The following is an 18,969-nucleotide window of genomic DNA, read 5'->3' on the forward strand; positions in this document are numbered from 1 at the left end:
CCTCAGGACTAGGTTTGCCAGCCGTCCCTTAAAATACGGAATCGTCCCGTATTTGAGAATAAAATAGCGCGTCCCGTTTTGAATCAATACGGCAAGGGGTTTGTCCCGTATTTTCGGAGTTGTCTTCAATTCAGCATCTTATGCAAATCATCCAACCGGCTTTCTGTGAAGAATCGTCCTGTTCAGCCTGATTTGGTAATACTCGCAGCCAACTCTTAAATTGATTGGTTTGTTTCAGGTTCACGGCCAATCAGAGTCGGAGGAGGGCGGGTCTCTTGGCAGAGAGTCGATTTGAAAGAATGGCGGAGGCTGCTCCAGATACACTTTATAACAAGGTTCATTTATTAAACATTAGTGTATTATCTAACATGAACTAACAATGACTAAGTAACACATTTGATGAATATTAGAGACTTCATTAAAAAATACAATAGAAAAATATTACCAACCCCAAACCCCAAACTTTTTAATGGTAGTGTATGTTTTGGGATCTGTGGTTTAGTTTTTGAATCCATCATGACGGTCAAGGGAATGCCTGTCTACTACGACTCCTCTCCTCTCACCTGGTCCTCCTGCAGCAAGAAATACATCACACGCTTTCTCGAGTGAGAACACACACTCATGTAGAGGAACATTGTAAGTGGAAGTAAGGAGTGCATTCATTCAAAAATCAAGATATGGTTCTAAAATATGTTGCTGATTTTAATAATGAAAAGGGCTATTCATGTTGTCAAGCCATTCATTCAGGCTCTTTCAGGGACGGACTGGGACTAGGCCCGGCCCAAAGCAATCGGCGCGCCTAAACTCGACAACAACAACAACAACAACAATAACGCATGGCATGAGTGTCACAAGACTTTAATTGTGGCTCATGATACTATACCATCCAAATTATAGCAATAGCACTGATGTTGACTAGATGTTGAGCCGGAGTGGGTGTCTTTCTCTGCTCTCTGTCTAAGCTCAACCTGAATAAACAACGATGGAATGGATTTTTTTTTTAAAACAGGTTTTATTCCAAGATGGCAAGGAATAGTTTATATAATATCCTGTTATAACATTATATTTTACAATATATTCCATGCTGTCTTAAAATGAATTTGTTACTTAATAATCTTAATTTATGCAGTTATTAATTAATCTTACTGCACAGATAATAATACCACATCTAAATGAAAATACACCATTACAAATGTAACTTCTGTATTCAAAATCTTCACTGGACTCGCCGATAGACGGAACCAGGTGTGGACCTGAGAAGATACGAGAGGTTTACTATAGGTTTATATATAGGTTTACTAAATGTCACGGTTGGGTTTGGGAAAACACAAAGAGAGGGTAGATCCAAATGCAGGTAAGGGTTTTTATTTAAACAGAGGGGTAACTACAAAAATAAACAGTCATGAGAGACAAACGTAACCAAAAGAGGGAACCGGATGAAACGGGGAACTCGGAAGAATGAGAAGGTAGAGGAAGTCTCGGGGGAACGAGAGCATGAGACACATAGGGTAAGGACTCCATGATGACAACAGAGAAAGACAGCTCTATATAGGGAAACTAATGACAGAGTATTGTCAACACCTGTGCGATTCTAATTGGAGTGCAATTACTGTGAAGACACAACCAGACTAGCGGAATTAAAGTGCCTATGGTGAAGTGCCTAAGGGGAAGTGAGCTCACTAGGGAACACCCAGGAAAACAAAGACTGGCAGCGTGACATTACCCCCTCCCTACGGAGCAGCTACCAGATGCTCCACCTAAACCCAGGAAAACCCCAACAGAAAAAGAGGCAGGAGGGAGGTGGAACGGCGGCGGACCAGGGGGAGGGACGGAGGGACAGAAAACAGGGACAGGAGCAACCAGGGGAAATGGAAAGGTGCAACACAAAACAAGGAGTCCAGGAGGGAGGCGGACAGGTGGAGGCTCAGGGGGAGGGAAGGAGGGCCAGACTAAACTAAAAGGAACAGACAGAAACAGAACTCAAAAAACACAAAACATAAGTCCATGAAGGGCATGTTGAGGCGTCCACCAGGACGGAGCAGATGACCACCACAGCCGTGTGGTCAAGGCCAGAGCCCTCCAGGGCGGAGCGGAAGACCACCACGGCCTTGTGGTCAAAGTCAAAGCCCTCCAGGGCGGAGCGGAAGACCACCACGTCTTTGTGGTCGAGGCCGGAGTCCACCAGGGCGGAGCAGAAGACCACCACGTCCTTATGGTCACCGCCGGAGTCCCCCAGAGCGGAGCGGACGACCACCACGTCCTCGTGGTCACCGCCCGAGTCCCCCAGGGTGGAGCGGACGACCACCACGTCCTCGTGGTCACCGCCAGAGTCCCCCAGGGCGGAGTAGAAGACCACCACGGCCTTGTGGTCACCGCCTCGGGAACCGTATCGGGCACCGCCTCGGGAACAGCCTCGGGCACCGCCTCGGGAACTGTATCGGGCACCGCCTCGGGAACAGCATCGGGCACCGCCTCGGGAACAGCCTCGGGCACCGCCTCGGGAACTGCATCGGGCACCGCCTCGGGAACTGCATCGGGCACCGCCTCGGGAACTGCATCGGGCACCGCCTCGGGAACTGCATCGGGCACCGCCTCGGGAACTGCATCGGGCACCGCCTCGGGAACTGCATCGGGCACCGCCTCGGGAACAGCATCGGGCACCGCCTCGGGAACAGCATCGGGCACCGCCTCGGGAGCCGCATCGGGCACCGCCTCGGGAACAGCATCGGGCACCGCCTCGGGAGCCGCATCGGGCACCGCCTCGGGAGCCGCATCGGGCACCGCCTCGGGAGCCGCATCGGGCACCGCCTCGGGAACCGCATCGGGCACCGCCTCGGGAACCGCATCGGGCACCGCCTCGGGAACCGCATCGGGCACCGCCTCGGGAACTGCCTCGGGCACCGCCTCGGGAACTGCCTCGGGCACCGCCTCGGGAACTGCCTCGGGCACCGCCTCGGGAACTGCCTCGGGCACCGCCTCGGGAACTGCATCGGGCTCCGCCTCGGGAACAGCATCGGGAACTGCATCGAGCACCTTCTCGGGAACAGCCTCGGCCTCGGGAACTGCATCGGGCACCGCCTCGGGAACTGCATCGGGCACCGCCTCGGGAACTGCATCGGGCACCGCCTCGGGAACTGCCTCGGGCACCGCCTCGGGAACTGCCTCGGGCACCGCCTCGGGAACTGCCTCGGGCACCGCCTCGGGAACAGCATCGGGAACTGCATCGGGCACCGCCTCGGGAACTGCATCGAGCACCTTCTCGGGAACAGCCTCGGCCTCGGGAACAGCATCGGGCACCGCCTCGGAGACTGCATCGGGCACCGCCTCGGCCTCCGGAACATTAGCGGGCACCGCATCGGGAACGGCCTCGGCCACCGCCTCGGCCTCCGGAACAGCAGCGGGCACCGCATCGGGAACAGCCTCGGCCACCGCCTCCGGAACAGCAGCGGGCACCGCATCGGGAATGGCCTCATGGACGGCAGCCGCCCGCTCGGGAACGTTCTCCGGGTCCTGAGGAACAGTAGCTGCCTGTCTCCTCCTCCGCCCTCTACGATGGAGAGTCGGTGGCGTTGAGTCGGTCATCTTGTGCTGTGGTGCTGGGCTGGCGGCCATCTTGAGCTGTGGCGCTAGGCTGGCGGCCATCTTGGGCTGTGGGGCTGGGCTGGTGGCCATCTTGGGTTGTGGGGCTGGGCTGGCGGCCATCCTGTGCTGTGGGGTTGGGGTGGCGGCCATCTTGTGCTGTGGGGCTGAGCTGGCAGCCTTGTCTGGAAACTCTGGTGTGGTTGTTGCATCCCACTGAGCACGATGGTGCAGGTAATTGGTAAACCCCCAAAAGTCCAGGATCTCTAACCCCTTCATCTCCCATTGAGGTAAAGGATCATCCAGGCAATTATTAAACAAATCCTTTAGTGCTGCATCATTGTAACCTAACCCGACTGCCAAAGTCCAAAAATATTGCGCTAGGCCACCCACCTCCCTTCCCTCTTGATGAAGGGTGGTTAAGTTCCGGAATCTCCCCCTCCGTTCCTCCATGGTGGCTGGGGAACCGATTCGAAATCTCACACCGCTGGATCTAGGCATGATGGAGTCCTTCTGTCACGGTTGGGTTTGGGAAAACACAAAGAGAGGGTAGATCCAAATGCAGGTAAGGGTTTTTATTTAAACAGAGGGGTAACTACAAAAATAAACAGTCATGAGAGACAAACGTAACCAAAAGAGGGAACCGGATGAAACGGGGAACTCGGAAGAATGAGAAGGTAGAGGAAGTCTCGGGGGAACGAGAGCATGAGACACATAGGGTAAGGACTCCATGATGACAACAGAGAAAGACAGCTCTATATAGGGAAACTAATGACAGAGTATTGTCAACACCTGTGCGATTCTAATTGGAGTGCAATTACTGTGAAGACACAACCAGACTAGCGGAATTAAAGTGCCTATGGTGAAGTGCCTAAGGGGAAGTGAGCTCACTAGGGAACACCCAGGAAAACAAAGACTGGCAGCGTGACACTAAAACGTTTGCATTACTATGCAATACTGCGTTTTTATTATGTGTGTCAGTGGTGAATCTCTGGTGAGTGTGTGATCGTAGAGAAGTTATCTGCTGTACTACCAGCAGAATACATATAGAGGGCACTCTTGTAACTCTTTTACAAACTATTTGGTATGTTGTCATAAATTGATGGCATCCTAAAACCAGTAGCATTTGCAACACGAAGCCGTGTGCCAGAAAACATCCCTCCTTTAGAGAGGTTTTTAATGTTTTTGAAATATGTCTCTTATGCTCACCAAAGATGCAAAGTCTAGTTAAAATACAGTAAGGGTTTTCTATTTTAATATATTTTAACATGAGATTTATTCCTGTGATGCAAAGCTGAATTTTCAGCATCATTACTCCAGTCTTCAGAGTCATGTGATCCTTCAGAAATCATACTAATATGCTGATTTACTCTTCAAGAAACATTTCTTATTATCATCAAATGAGCCTGAACCCGAACATCCTAGCATCGTAGTAATCAAGTCTAGTTGATTAAATTTAGTTCTTCCTCAAGGACTATTTGAATAAACACAACTGGCTACACAAATGTAAAGTGACTTGAGAAATAAAAGCTTGTCCTTTGTTCAGTTGAACATCTGAGCCAAGATACTGTGTTAATGCACGCTGCGGCGGGTCGAGGCCTGTTCATTAACATAAAACTTCTTACATGTGGCTGCTTACAATTTTATTGAGTTTGTTGGTTCACATTCATAAAAGCCCCACTTTTATTAGCCAGCATTAGAGGCGTGTGGATTCCTGACACAAGTGTTTAGTTGTTGTTTGCTCTGTTTAATCAGTTGGAAAACAGCGTGAGTTTTGGATTATAGATTATTGCCTAAATACTATTTGATGTTTGCATGGTAAAAATACCAATTAATTATACATTTTAGGTGTTTTTTCTTCTTTGGGTCTAACGCCTTGTTCACACCAAGAATGAAAAGTATAAAGATAACTATATTATCGTCTTTATATTCCAAGTACATGCTCGTCTGCTGCTTTAAACTTTTGAGCTCATTATAGCAGGATTGATTTTGATGTCAGTGGTGGTTTTGAAGGCAAACATCAATGCCTTGAATTTTATGCGAGCAGCTATTGGAAGCCAGTGCAAACTGATAAACAGAGGTGTGACGTTTATTCTTTTTGGCTCATTAAAAATGTATCTTGCTGCCGCGTTCTGGATTAATTGTAAAGGTTTGATAGAACTGACTGGAAGACCTGCCAAGAGGAAAATTATGAATTATAAATTATGAAACTTTTTTTATTGCAAATTATTTAAAAATGTAATTTATTCCTGTGATGCAAAGCTGAATTTTCAGCATCATTACTCCAGCGTTCAGTGTCACATGATGTTTCAGAAATGTCTTTACTTTGACTTTTGATCAATGTATATATACATCAGGTGGTGGGTGGGAGGATGGCAGACATGCTCAGCTACATGCGGTCCAAACGGAGTGAAAAAGCGCACAGTTCTGTGTGTGCGGACTGTGGCCGGAGAGGAGCGGGTTCTTCACCCTGGGGACAGCAAGCAGCTGCTCAAACCTAAACCTGTGACACCTTCCAACCGAGATGTACCATGTAGGTCCGAATGGACAGTGGGGAACTGGAATGAGGTGAGTAGTTGTCTTAAAAATTAACTTTATTTTCTTGTTTTTATTTCAAGAGCTCTTCATCAGGCACCAGTCTGTTTTATGTGGATCATCCTGAAAAAGTGGACTGGAATGGGAAGATAATCTCATCTCAATCTCACATCACTTCACTGACAGGCGACATAAGAGGGACCTGAATTCAGCAGAGAGACGAGTGTTTTACAGACTTAACTACAAAGGTCAAGAGTTCACTTGACTCTTATAGATTTTTACATTGTACAGCCGCAGCTTGCAATCAACAGTTTAGCGTTTCTATTGCTTTTCAATACAACACACGATAAGACAGACTTATTCAACTATTGCACTTATGCCTCGTGCGTGAAACGTGGTTCTAAAAACCCGTCATCAAAGTAAAAGAATTTAAACAAAAAAAAAATGTGTTAAACAGTTGATGGGAGAAAATAACCTATAAAACTTTGAATCAACTGAACCAATTGCTTCACAAAATGATTGATTAACTTTTTAGAAGAGCTCGAAACGCCACATGTTGGGAACGCCTAGGGTTTTCAAGAGCGATATAATGATACTAAGGAAACTGGTATTTCTCATATTATTTTAATGTATTCTCGTAATCCTAAACACTTGTTTTAAAGGCAAACACATCTACCATTTTCTGCATTTTATTTTCTGTTATTTATGTAAAGCTGTGAATGAACCGGAAATCCCACACCTTCACGGAAAACAACTTCCACATTGCAAAAATAAGGTGGATAAATAAAAGCTCCTTAACTAAAGAAATTATCTAACTATTTCAACTACTTTATTAAACTAATGTAACTGATTACATTTGATCACTTTTCTAAATTTCCAATAAATGTTTTCAGCTGTTAATCATTTTCAAACATTTAAACCAGGCAGGGTTAACCTTACAGTGCTCAGCACTGACTACTGTCAAAAATCATTTTAAAGCACAGCACCACGAAATCAGACTTTAGCTCATCTTTTTACTTTGAGATCATTCTAAGGGAAAATACAAATTTCAAATCATAACAACATATAGTTTAATAGCTATGATACTGAAATATTTTTTTAAATCAAATCTTTGCATAGCAATTATATCATGAAACACTGGCATCTAACAATGCCTCTATTTAGTTTTTTTATCTGTGCACTTATTCATTTGCACTGTAAGCAATTCATTAAAGTACATAAATAAAATACACTGCTGATAGGATTATATCTATCCTATCTATTATATCGATCAGTACAGATATTTATTTGCACTGTAAAAAACAAATACATTACAAAACAAAGCAGCTCATTATCAGGACATTATCCATTCATTTTATTGACATTTCTATATGTGCACATTTTCTTTTATATCTTTTAGTAAATCTCTACACTTCTTTTTTAGCTGCCATTTTCTCCTTTTTTTGCCTTTTTTTATGTCCTCTAGCTTTAGTTTTCGCTTGTTCACAAGGTCAGCATTGAGGAGCATCAGCTCCTTCAGGAAGTCTCTGGAGGGCTGGATGCGTCTCGACTTTATGACGTCATCAATGGCATCCTCCACCATCATGTCATGGCAGATCATCAGATATGCCAGAAACAGAGTCGCAGAGTGGTCGACACCCTGCTTGCAGCAAATCAACACCTTACCTGAGGAAACAAAAAAAGAAATATGGTCAAAAAAACTCATTAATAGACTATAACACACTTGATAATAGACAAGATATGAAGTGTGTTTGTGTCAGCCCTTACTTCCTGGCTTATTCACGGCCTTGTCAATGAATTTTGCAGCTGGCATGAAGCACTTGCTGATGTCAGAACAGTGTCTGTCCGTTGTAGGCAAGCTGTAATAATTGATGTGCAAGCCTCTGTAATATCTGGACCCTGTATTGACTGTTCCTTCTAGATCTTCAACATAAGATTTTCCCAAGAAGTAGTTCAAGTCCTTTTTGGGCGCTGCAGCGTTCAGAATGTGAGTGATGCACATCTCCTGCAGCATATCTCGGTCTGTTGCAGCCTCTCTGCACAAGAACACAACAGCCTTGGTTAGTCTTTTATATAAAACTATTTACGTTGTAGAATAAATGACAGAACAATGAGAGAAATACAATCGTGTTGCAGACTTACTCATCTCCGATGAAGACCCTGGGCCAGACATTGGTGACATGTCTTTGTCTGAGCAGTGTACACTGCTTCAAACGATCCTCTAGTTGGAGCATGTTTAAAGGGACGTAGTTTTCCAAACTTGCAAGTTCAGATAACACTGTAGACTCTGGCTCAAGAACGCTTGGACTTGGTGCACTCAAATCCACTGGAGTAGCCAGATCCCATTCAGGTCGTGGCTTGAGAACGCTTGGACCCGGGAGGTACAATTCCACTGAATCAACCAGATCCTCTTCAGCGTCTGGCTCAGGGACACTTGAACCCGGGGCATATAATTCCATCGAGTCCTTATCCCATTCACGTTCAAGAGGATCATCCAGATCCTCCTCAGAGTCCGGCTCAGGAACGCCAGGACTCGGGGTGTACAGTTCCACTGCATCAACCAGATCCCATTTAGGAGGAGCAACCAAATCCTCAATAGGTTTTGGTTCACGAACATTCAGATCCATCTCAGGCCATGCTGAGTTCGATCTGTCGTTCTGGAGGAAGGTTTTTTTCGTATTCCTCACTGTAGCATATTCTACTCTCTTAGTTACAACGAAGCCAAGAACTTTCTTATTCTTCTTGGCTTTGGTAGTTTCTGACAAAAGAAGAAAAACATACAATGTGGCATTAGAAACATCTCTCACCAGATTAAACATGATTAATTAGTCCAAATTGTAAGAAGACATTTCTATTTGCATCTTTTCACCTTTTGGGCTGGCACATGCTTCCTCTGGATCAACCAGATCCAGTTTAGGTTCAGAAGGAACCACGAGATCCACTTCAGGTTCAGGGATACACGATTGCTCGGTATCTAACAGATCCATTTCAGGTTCTGGTTTGAGAGCACTTGGATCTGGAACAAACGATTCCTTAGGATCGGGAAGATCCACTTCACGTTGCCCAACAGTTTCCGGCATTTTTGCCTGGAAAACTGCACAAATCTGCTGGAAGATTGCCCCCATTTTCCTGGTTATCTCCCAGACAGTGAGTCCTGAAAAAAAGAAGAAAACAAACTAGATAAGCCTTGTCTGAGAGTTAAAAAAAAAACTTTTAAAAGCTTGAAGTTTGAAAAACCTTTCAAACCCCACTATTTTTAGCAGATAGATCGAGAGAGTGGTTGAAATCTAAACAAGGCATTACTTTCAAAAGTTTTCAGCGCTAAATGGAAATCTATCAGCGTTTGGAAGCCGGCTACAGGAATTCCATACGTCAGATAATTTAGAAAAAATATAGCAACCAAAATTCAAATCAGCCTAACGGTCACTGACAAATCTGGAGGTTGTAGCTTGAGAGCTCAACGAGGTGTAGGAAAACATTATAGGTCTTTGTCACAGCTAACATATAATAATTTACTATTAGAAACATCTCTAACAACACAAATAAACATGAATAAGACATATGCATGTCTTCACCTGTTCACCTGTCAGTTTGAACTGTAATGTTATCTGATACACACTGTCTGTACAGATTAAATATATCTCGATCTATAAGGACTGGCGTTTGTACAAGTGTTGCTAGGTTTGTTTTCACAGAGTTCACTCAGACAAACGTCTCTGTTGCGAACATCACTCAACTAAAAATATTCGGCCAGGGCGAGTCCTTTTATACTGACTGGGTCTGTGACGTCATGAAACAGTGACGCGTCTCGTTCCAATTGCCATGGAAACGGATTGTTTACCAACGTCAGCATTTTCGCTTTGGCTCATTAGCTCAGAAAATAAATAATTATTTTTAATAGCGGGTTTCAACTATATTTCATATCGCGTTTATGTCCGCATTTGCTGCGATCCATCTCCAGCGACACAGCATGAAAAAAAATCACATTTGACGTTACTATGTTTGAATGCAGTTTTACCATCAAAAAAGGTCTTTTGTAAGTCGCTCTGGATAAAAGCGTCTGCCAAATGAATAAATGTAAATGTAATGTAAATGTAAAAAAATATTAATTTAAGTTAAACAGTTCATTTTCATGTTTCATGACTGAATGAACTTGTAAGGCTACTGTAAGTACAAGACTTATGGTCTTTTCTGTCTAAAGTTACCTTAATTTGGACTGATTTGTTCGATACCAAATACATTTTGAAACAAAGTTATTTCTAATGTTTGTCAATCATTTTTGTTTAAAGTAATTTAATTTATAACAGTTTTAAATAAAAAAATGCATAATGAAGGGTCATTCCCACAAAACGCGTGTTTGATGTTGACGCATTAGCGCGCGCTCACTTACAAACTCTCTCTCTCTCTTTCTCACACACACACACCACAGTAGGCTATTTTCATTTCAAGTGATGCCTAAAATCTTCTGTGTTCAAGACAGTACTGTGTGTTTGTTTATAGTGGATCATTTTCATATTTAACGTTACGTTATGAACTTGCAGCGGTCAAACGCATCCGTCAAGCGCAATGCAACAAAAACTCATTGCATTGAAAACATGCATTGAAAAATCTTGCAAATGTTTTATTCAAGCATGTTTTATTACTAAAATGTTCTTATTCTATTTGTATCTTTTTCTGGGGAAAAACTGGTATGTCAGACTAACTGAGACTTGTATACTGTTGCAGGGCCGTGCAGAGACCTTTGGAGGGGCAGGTGCTCAAAGTATAAAAGGGGCACATGGAACAAGGCTTTAAAAAGCGCGGTTCAAAATATCAATACAGCAATATATTGTGATGCATTCCTTGCCAATTTGCGTATTGATATGGATGATTATGTATTGATACGGCAGCGAATGCTGTGATGCAGTTTTGAAAAAGAAAAAGATTAGAAGAGACAATTTTAAGTTTAAAAGTAAAAAAGTCTACATTTGCCTTTTTTTCTTCCTCTATCTCCATCTCCTCATCTGATCTATTACTTTCCAGTCTCTGTCCATCTAGGAACAAGGCACAATCTACTATTTCATTATCAATCTATTATTTTAACCATCACTACTACTCTTGCACCTAATCAATAAGTCCACCTTAAATATTGATACAAAACAATAAACAACTGAGTCATGCTATGAAAGCACTGTATAACTTATATAGGCTTATGTTTTATTTATTTTTCCTTTTTATTCAAAACAATTCCAAACATGCTTAATATATCAGGAAATATCTCGATTCTCAAACGTGTAAGTAAACGCGTTTTGCACCTTTATAGATTGTTATTTGATCAGTAAATGGAAAGGTAGTGTAATCTATTAACTACACATAAAACCCCGACTTTTTACTTAAGTGCCATATCATGCCATAAAATATTTTTAATACGACTGAATTTGCATTTAATGTAAATTTTAATAACAATATTGTAAGTTACTTATTTTAACTCTTTCATTTTGCAGAGAGTAAAGAACATTTACATTATCAAATAACATTTACATTCAGTCCAGGCACTCTCAAAAACTCCCATTAAAATCACTGAAGCACTTTATATTATATTATGCACATCAGGATTGTTTTTAGTTTTTTCTCTCTCTCTCTCTCTGAAGAAAGAATTCGCTAAATAATTCAGTCAGCGAGCAAGTGAACAAAAACACCGCGTTTCATGATGACTCTTCTGCACGTATCCGATTGGCAATTGCATTCGCGCAACAGAACCCTTGATTGGTTATCATCATGAAGCGTTGTTAGAACGTCTCTGGCTCAGCGCCAGCCAGCGAACACAGATTTGAATTTAGCAGCTGATGCTGTGCACTGAACGATCTAATCACAACAGTGTGATTATATCAAATATATAAAAAATATTATTCTGCTGTTTTTTTTTTTTTTTGTCGTTTGGAAGCTGCATTTAAAATCAACTTGGCTCAGAAATCTTTGAATGGGCATGACGCCTCTGCCCCTCGATGCCTGTGAAACGTTTCTCCCTCAAACAGCACGCTAACGTTACTCTACAGGCTACACACCGCAATATAAACAACATATCTGCATGTTCTCACATCACGTCGTTCTTGTAAAATAATAATAAGTAAATACATGTCAAAATCACTTCGCTGAGAATGAAACACCACTTACCAGCTTCCGCGGTAATGAAAATATCCTCTGACAATTAAAAAATGCGCTGCGGCGTGACAAATTGTCCCGGTTGGATGAGGAGGTCGTCGTCGTCAGGTCAAAGGTCATCATGTTGGTCATCTTATTGACGGCTAAATTATTATTCAAAATTTTACTAATATTTAGATTGTGCATGAACAGGCATTCTCAAAAGGAAACGTTATTACAAAATAAAAAATAAATTAGAGGAAATTTTGCTTTGACAAAAGAGCACTTTGGGCACCAAAGGGCAAAGGGGCAGGTGCTCAAGCACCCAACGCCCCCCCCCCCCCTTCTGCACGTGCCTGCTATGCAATACTGCGTGTTTATTATGTGTGTCAGTGGTGAATCTCTGGTGAGTGTGTGATCGTAGGGAAGTTATCTGCTGTACTACCAGGAGAATACATATAGAGGGCACTCTTGTAACTCTTTTACAAACTATTTGGTATGTTGTCATAAATTGATGGCATCCTAAAACCACTCCATTTTTGGTTTTTAAGTAACCACTTGTGAATTTCCTCAATTTCAATCCCTCCACCTTCTCTGTCTTTTCTTGTACATTTTGGTGATGATGATCTATAGCATTTGCAACACGAAGCCGTGTGCCAGAAAACATCCCTCCTTTAGAGAGGTTTTTAATGTTTTTGAAATATGTCTCTTATGCTCACCAAAGATGCAAAGTCTAGTTAAAATACAGTAAGGGTTTTCTATTTTAATATATTTTAACATGAGATTTATTCCTGTGATGCAAAGCTGAATTTTCAGCATCATTACTCCAGTCTTCAGTCATGTGATCCTTCAGAAATCATACTAATATGCTGATTTACTCTTCAAGAAACATTTCCTATTATCATCAAATGAGCCTGAACCCGAACATCCTAGCATCGTAGTAATCAAGTCTAGTTTATTAAATTTAGTTCTTCCTCAAGGACTATTTGAATAAACACAACTGGCTACACAACTGGCTACACAAATGTAAAGTGACTTGAGAAATAAAAGCCTCCTTTGTTCAGTTGAACATCTGAGCCAAGATACTGTGTTAATGCACGCTGCGGCGGGTCGAGGTCTGTTCATTAACATAAAACTTCTTACATGTGGCTGCTTACAATTTTATAGTCTGTTGGTTCACATTCATAAAAGCCCCACTTTTATTAGCCAGCATTAGAGGCGTTTGGATTCCTGACACAAGTGTTTAGTTGTTGTTTGCTCTGTTTAATCAGTTGGAAAACAGCGTGAGTTTTGGATTATAGATTATTGCCTAAATACTATTTGATGTTTGCATGGTAAAAATACCAATTAATTATTTTAGGTGTTTTTCTTCTTTGGGTATTACGCCTTGTTCACACCAAGAATGAAAAGTATAAAGATAACTATATTATCGTCTTTATATTCCAAGTACATGCTCGTCTGCTGCTTTAAACTTTTGAGCTCATTATAGCAGGATTGATTTTGATGTCAGTGGTGGTTTTGAAGGCAAACATCAATGCCTTGAATTTTATGCGAGCAGCTATTGGAAGCCAGTGCAAACTGATAAACAGAGGTGTGACGTGTATTCTTTTTGGCTCATTAAAAATGTATCTTGCTGCCTCGTTCTGGATTAATTGTAAAGGTTTGATAGAACTGACTGGAAGACCTGCCAAGAGGAAAATTATGAATTATAAATTATGAAACTTTTTTTATTGCAATTTATTTAAAAATGTAATTTATTCCTGTGATGCAAAGCTGAATTTTCAGCATCATTACTCCAGCGTTCAGTGTCACATGATGCTTCAGAAATGTCTTTACTTTGACTTTTGATCAATGTATATATACATCAGGTGGTGGGTGGGAGGATGGCAGACATGCTCAGCTACATGCGGTCCAAACGGAGTGAAAAAGCGCACAGTTCTGTGTGTGCGGACTGTGGCCGGAGAGGAGCGGGTTCTTCACCCTTGGGACAGCAAGCAGCTGCTCAAACCTAAACCTGTGACACCTTCCAACCGAGATGTACCATGTAGGTCCGAATGGACAGTGGGGAACTGGAATGAGGTGAGTAGTTGTCTTAAAAATTAACTTTATTTTCTTGTTTTTATTTCAAGAGCTCTTCATCAGGCACCAGTCTGATTTTTGAGTTTACTTGGCTCTTATAGATTTTTACATTGTACAGCCGCAGCTTGCAATCAACAGTTTAGCGTTTCTATTGCTTTTCAATACAACACACGATAAGACAGACTTATTCAACTTTTGCACTTATGCCTCGGCGTGAAACGTGGTTCTAAAAACCCGTCATCAAAGTAAAAGAATTTAAACTTAAAAAAAAAATGTGTCAAACTGGTGACTGTTGACAGGCAGGTCCCAAGGTGGTAGGCGGAGATTATTATGCAAAGTGTTCCTAGTGACGTACATAGAGATGGGCAAAAGATTTGAACTCTATAACGACTCGTTTCAGCGATTCAGAGTCGACTCCTTACTTTAGAAGCCAATAACTTTATAAATCGTGTACTTTTTGGTTGAATTACTTTGCACATTGTTTACACTGATGGACAGCTACATCATACACTGTAATACAGGTAATTTTTGATTTCCCATCTGTGTGACTCTTTAACTTTTTAGAAGAGCTCGAAACGCCACATGTTGGAAAGCCTAGGGATTTCAAGAGCGATATAATGATACTAAGGAAACTGGTATTTCTTATATTATTTTAATGTATTCTCGTAATCCTAAACACTTGTTTTTGGGCCAAACACATCTACCATTTTCTGCACTTTATTTTTTGTTATTTATGTAAAGCTGTGAATGAACCGGAAATCCCACACCTTCACGGAAAACAACTTCCACATTGCAAAAATAAGGTGGATAAATAAAAGCTCCTTAGCTAAAAAAAAAGTTATCTAACTATTTCAACTACTTTATTAAAGTAATGTAACTGATTACATTTGATCACTTTTCTAAATTTCCAATGAATGTTTTCAGCTGTTAATCATTTTCAAACATTTAAACCAGGCAGGGTTAACCTTACAGTGCTCAGCACTGACTACTGTCAAAAATCATTTTAAAGCACAGCACCACAAAATCAGACTTTAGCTCATCTTTTTACTTTGAGATCATTCTAAGGGAAAATACAAATTTCAAATCATAACAACATATAGTTTAATAGCTATGATACTGAAATATTTTTTTTAAATCAAATCTTTGCATAGCAATTATATCATGAAACAGTGGCATCTAACAATGCCTCTATTTAGTTTTTTTTATCGGTGCACTTATTCATTTGCACTGTAAGCAATTCATTAAAGTACATAAATAAAATACATAAAATACACTGCTGATAGGATTATATCTATCCTATCTATTATATCGATCAGTACAGATATTTATTTGCACTGTAAAAAACAAATACATTACAAAACAAAGCAGCTCATTATCAGGACATTATCCATTCATTTTATTGACATTTCTATATGTGCACATTTTCTTTTATATCTTTTAGTATATCTCTACACTTCTTTTTTAGCTGCCATTTTCTCCTCTTTTTGCCTTTTTTTATGTCCTCTAGCTTTAGTTTTCGCTTGTTCACAAGGTCAGCATTGAGGAGCATCAGCTCCTTCAGGAAGTCTCTGGAGGGCTGGATGCGTCTCGACTTTATGACGTCATCAATGGCATCCTCCACCATCATGTCATGGCAGATCATCAGATATGCCAGAAACAGAGTCGCAGAGTGGTCGACACCCTGCTTGCAGCAAATCAACACCTTACCTGAGGAAACAAAAAAAGAAATATGGTCAAAAAAACTCATTAATAGACTATAACACACTTGATAATAGACAAGATATGGAGTGTGTTTGTGTCAGCCCTTACTTCCTGGCTTATTCATGGCCTTGTCAATGAATTTTGCAGCTGGCATGAAGCACTTGCTGATGTCAGAACAGTGTCTGTCCGTTGTAGGCAAGCTGTAATAATTGATGTGCAAGCCTCTGTAATATCTGGACCCTGTATTGACTGTTCCTTCTAGATCTTCAACATAAGATTTTCCCAAGAAGTAGTTCAAGTCCTTTTTGGGCGCTGCAGCGTTCAGAATGTGAGTGATGCACATCTCCTGCAGCATATCTCGGTCTGTTGCAGCCTCTCTGCACAAGAACACAACAGCCTTGGTTAGTCTTTTATATAAAACTATTTACGTTGTAGAATAAATGACAGAACAATGAGAGAAATACAATCGTGTTGCAGACTTACTCATCTCCGATGAAGATCCTGGGCCAGACATTGGTGACATGGCTTTGTTTGAGCAGTGTACACTGCTTCAAACGATCCTCTAGTTGGAGCATGTTTAAAGGGACGTAGTTTTCCAAACTTGCAAGTTCAGATAACACTGTAGACTCTGGCTCAAGAACGCTTGGACTTGGTGCACCCAAATCCACTGGAGTAGCCAGATCCCATTCAGGTCGTGGCTTGAGAACGCTTGGACCCGGGAGGTACAATTCCACTGAATCAACCAGATCCTCTTCAGCGTCTGGCTCAGGGACACTTGAACCCGGGGCATATAATTCCATCGAGTCCTTATCCCATTCACGTTCAAGAGGATCATCCAGATCCTCCTCAGAGTCCGGCTCAGGAACGCCAGGACTCGGGGTGTACAGTTCCACTGCATCAACCAGATCCCATTTAGGAGGAGCAACCAAATCCTCAATAGGTTTTGGTTCACGAACATTCAGATCCATCTCAGGCCATGCTGAGTTCGATCTGTCGTTCTGGAGGAAGGTTTTTTTCGTATTCCTCACTGTAGCATATTCTACTCTCTTTGTTACAACGAAGCCAAGAACTTTCTTATTCTTCGTGGCTTTGGTAGTTTCTGACAAAAGAAGAAAAACATACAATGTGGCATTAGAAACATCTCTCACCAGATTAAACATGATTAATTAGTCCAAATTGTAAGAAGACATTTCTATTTGCATCTTTTCACCTTTTGGGCTGGCACATGCTTCCTCTGGATCAACCAGATCCAGTTTAGGTTCAGAAGGAACCACGAGATCCAATTCAGGTTCATGGATACACGATTGCTCGGTATCTAACAGATCCATTTCAGGTTCTGGCTTGGGAGCACTTGGATCTGGAACAAACGATTCCTTTGGATCGGGAAGATCCAATTCAGGTTGCCCAACAGTTTCTGGCATTTTTGTCTGGAAAACTGCACAAATCTGCTGGAAGATTGCCCCCATTTTCCTGGTTATCTCCCAGACAGTGAGTCCTGAAAAAAAAGAAGTAAACAAACTAGATAAGCCTTGTCTGAGAGTTAAAAAAAAAAACTTTTAAAAGCTTGAAGTTTGAAAAACCTTTCAAACCCCACTATTTTTAGCAGATAGATCGAGAGAGTGGTTGAAATCTAAACAAGGCATTACTTTCAAAAGTTTTCAGCGCTAAATGGAAATCTATCAGCATTTGGAAGCCGGCTACAGGAATTCCATAAGTCAGATAATTTAGAAAAAATATAGCAACCAAAATTCAAATCAGCCTAACGGTCACTGACAAATCTGGAGGTTGTAGCTTGAGAGCTCAACGAGGTGTAGGAAAACATTATAGGTCTTTGTCACAGCTAACATATAATAATTTACTATTAGAAACATCTCTAACAACACAAATAAACATGAATAAGACATATGCATGTCTTCACCTGTTGGACTGTTCTCAGCATCCAGGCCACCCTGATCATTGGCCTCTTCCACTGAAGGTCCTGCTGGGTCGCTCAGATCTTCAGAGACCAGTGTAGGACTCTTCAGCTCTGAGATGATGTCGTTCCTGTTCATCTCCAGCTGCAAATCTTTCACTTCACAGACTGAGATGTTGTCACTAGAGTTAACCTCCAGCTGCACACACATCTCTCCTGGACTGCAGTATCTGCCTGAGACATGATCCACTGTCACAACCTCCAGCTGCACATCTAACTCTCGAGATGCACTGCTGCTGATAAGGTCGTAGATGTCATCGGTGATCTCAAACTCCAGCTGCACATCTTTATCATCTGATGCCCAGTAGCTGTCACCGAAGTAGAAGGCGTCATTGACGTAAACCTCCAGAAGCACCTCTCTCACGTCTGTGGACATTGTGTCTGTGGTTCTCATACTGACAGAGAAGTAATCCGTATCTGGTAATGTCAGTTTGAACTGTAATGTTATCTGATACACACTGTCTGTACAGATTAAATATATCTCGATCTATACGGACTGGTGTTTGTACAAGTGTTGCTAGGTTTGTTTTCGCAGAGTTCACTCAGACAAACGTCTCTGTTGCGAACATCACTCAACTAAAAATATTCGGCCAGGGCGAGTCCTTTTATACTGACTGGGTCTGTGACGTCATGAAACAGTGACGCGTCTCGTTCCAATTGCCACGGAAACGGATTGTTTACCAACGTCAGCATTTTCGCTTTGGCTCATTAGCTCAGAAAATTAATAATTATTTTTAATAGCGGTTTTCAACTATACTTCATATCGCGTTTATTTCACATTTAACGTTACTATGCTTGAATGCAGTTTTACCATCAAAAAATGATTCATTTAAGTTAAACAGTTAATTTTAATGTTTCATGATTGCATGGTTTGAATCTGAATCAGTCGGACGAATCCTTCACTGAATGAATTTGTAAGGCTACTGTAAGTACAAGACTGTTTAGATATTAAGCCATTTTTTGTGTACTTAAGACTCTAGATA

At 41.7% G+C, this 18,969-nt stretch overlaps 1 protein-coding gene across 1 annotated transcript; it reads right to left on the reverse strand.

Annotated features, from left to right (window-relative positions):
- Positions 1 to 7,309: 7,309 nt before the first annotated feature.
- Positions 7,310 to 18,536, reverse strand: LOC113087377 (uncharacterized). The gene is made up of 10 exons (XM_026255577.1): positions 17,933 to 18,536; positions 17,225 to 17,509; positions 16,498 to 17,113; positions 16,123 to 16,391; positions 15,734 to 16,020; positions 15,362 to 15,373; positions 8,984 to 9,290; positions 8,257 to 8,872; positions 7,882 to 8,150; positions 7,310 to 7,779 (listed from the first exon to the last, which is right to left on the reverse strand). Exons 1-10 carry the CDS (start codon positions 18,378 to 18,380, stop codon positions 7,481 to 7,483), a joined length of 3,408 nt encoding a protein of 1,135 aa, XP_026111362.1. The 5' UTR covers positions 18,381 to 18,536; the 3' UTR covers positions 7,310 to 7,480.
- Between the last annotated feature and the right edge of the window lie 433 nt (positions 18,537 to 18,969).

Source organism: Carassius auratus, chromosome 5, assembly GCF_003368295.1.
Source record: "Carassius auratus strain Wakin chromosome 5, ASM336829v1, whole genome shotgun sequence".
In the NCBI taxonomy this organism is placed as follows: domain Eukaryota; kingdom Metazoa; phylum Chordata; class Actinopteri; order Cypriniformes; family Cyprinidae; genus Carassius; species Carassius auratus.

Coding starts and splice junctions, on each gene's coding strand:
- LOC113087377 (XM_026255577.1), bottom strand. CDS start 18,380: ATGAGAACCACAGACACAATGTCCACAGACGTGAGAGAGGTGCTTCTG. Junction 16,021..16,122: donor GGCCATGAATAAGCCAGGAA/GTAAGGGCTGAC, acceptor TTGTTTCCTCAG/GTAAGGTGTTGATTTGCTGC. Junction 8,873..8,983: donor AGCATGTGCCAGCCCAAAAG/GTGAAAAGATGC, acceptor TTCTTTTGTCAG/AAACTACCAAAGCCAAGAAG.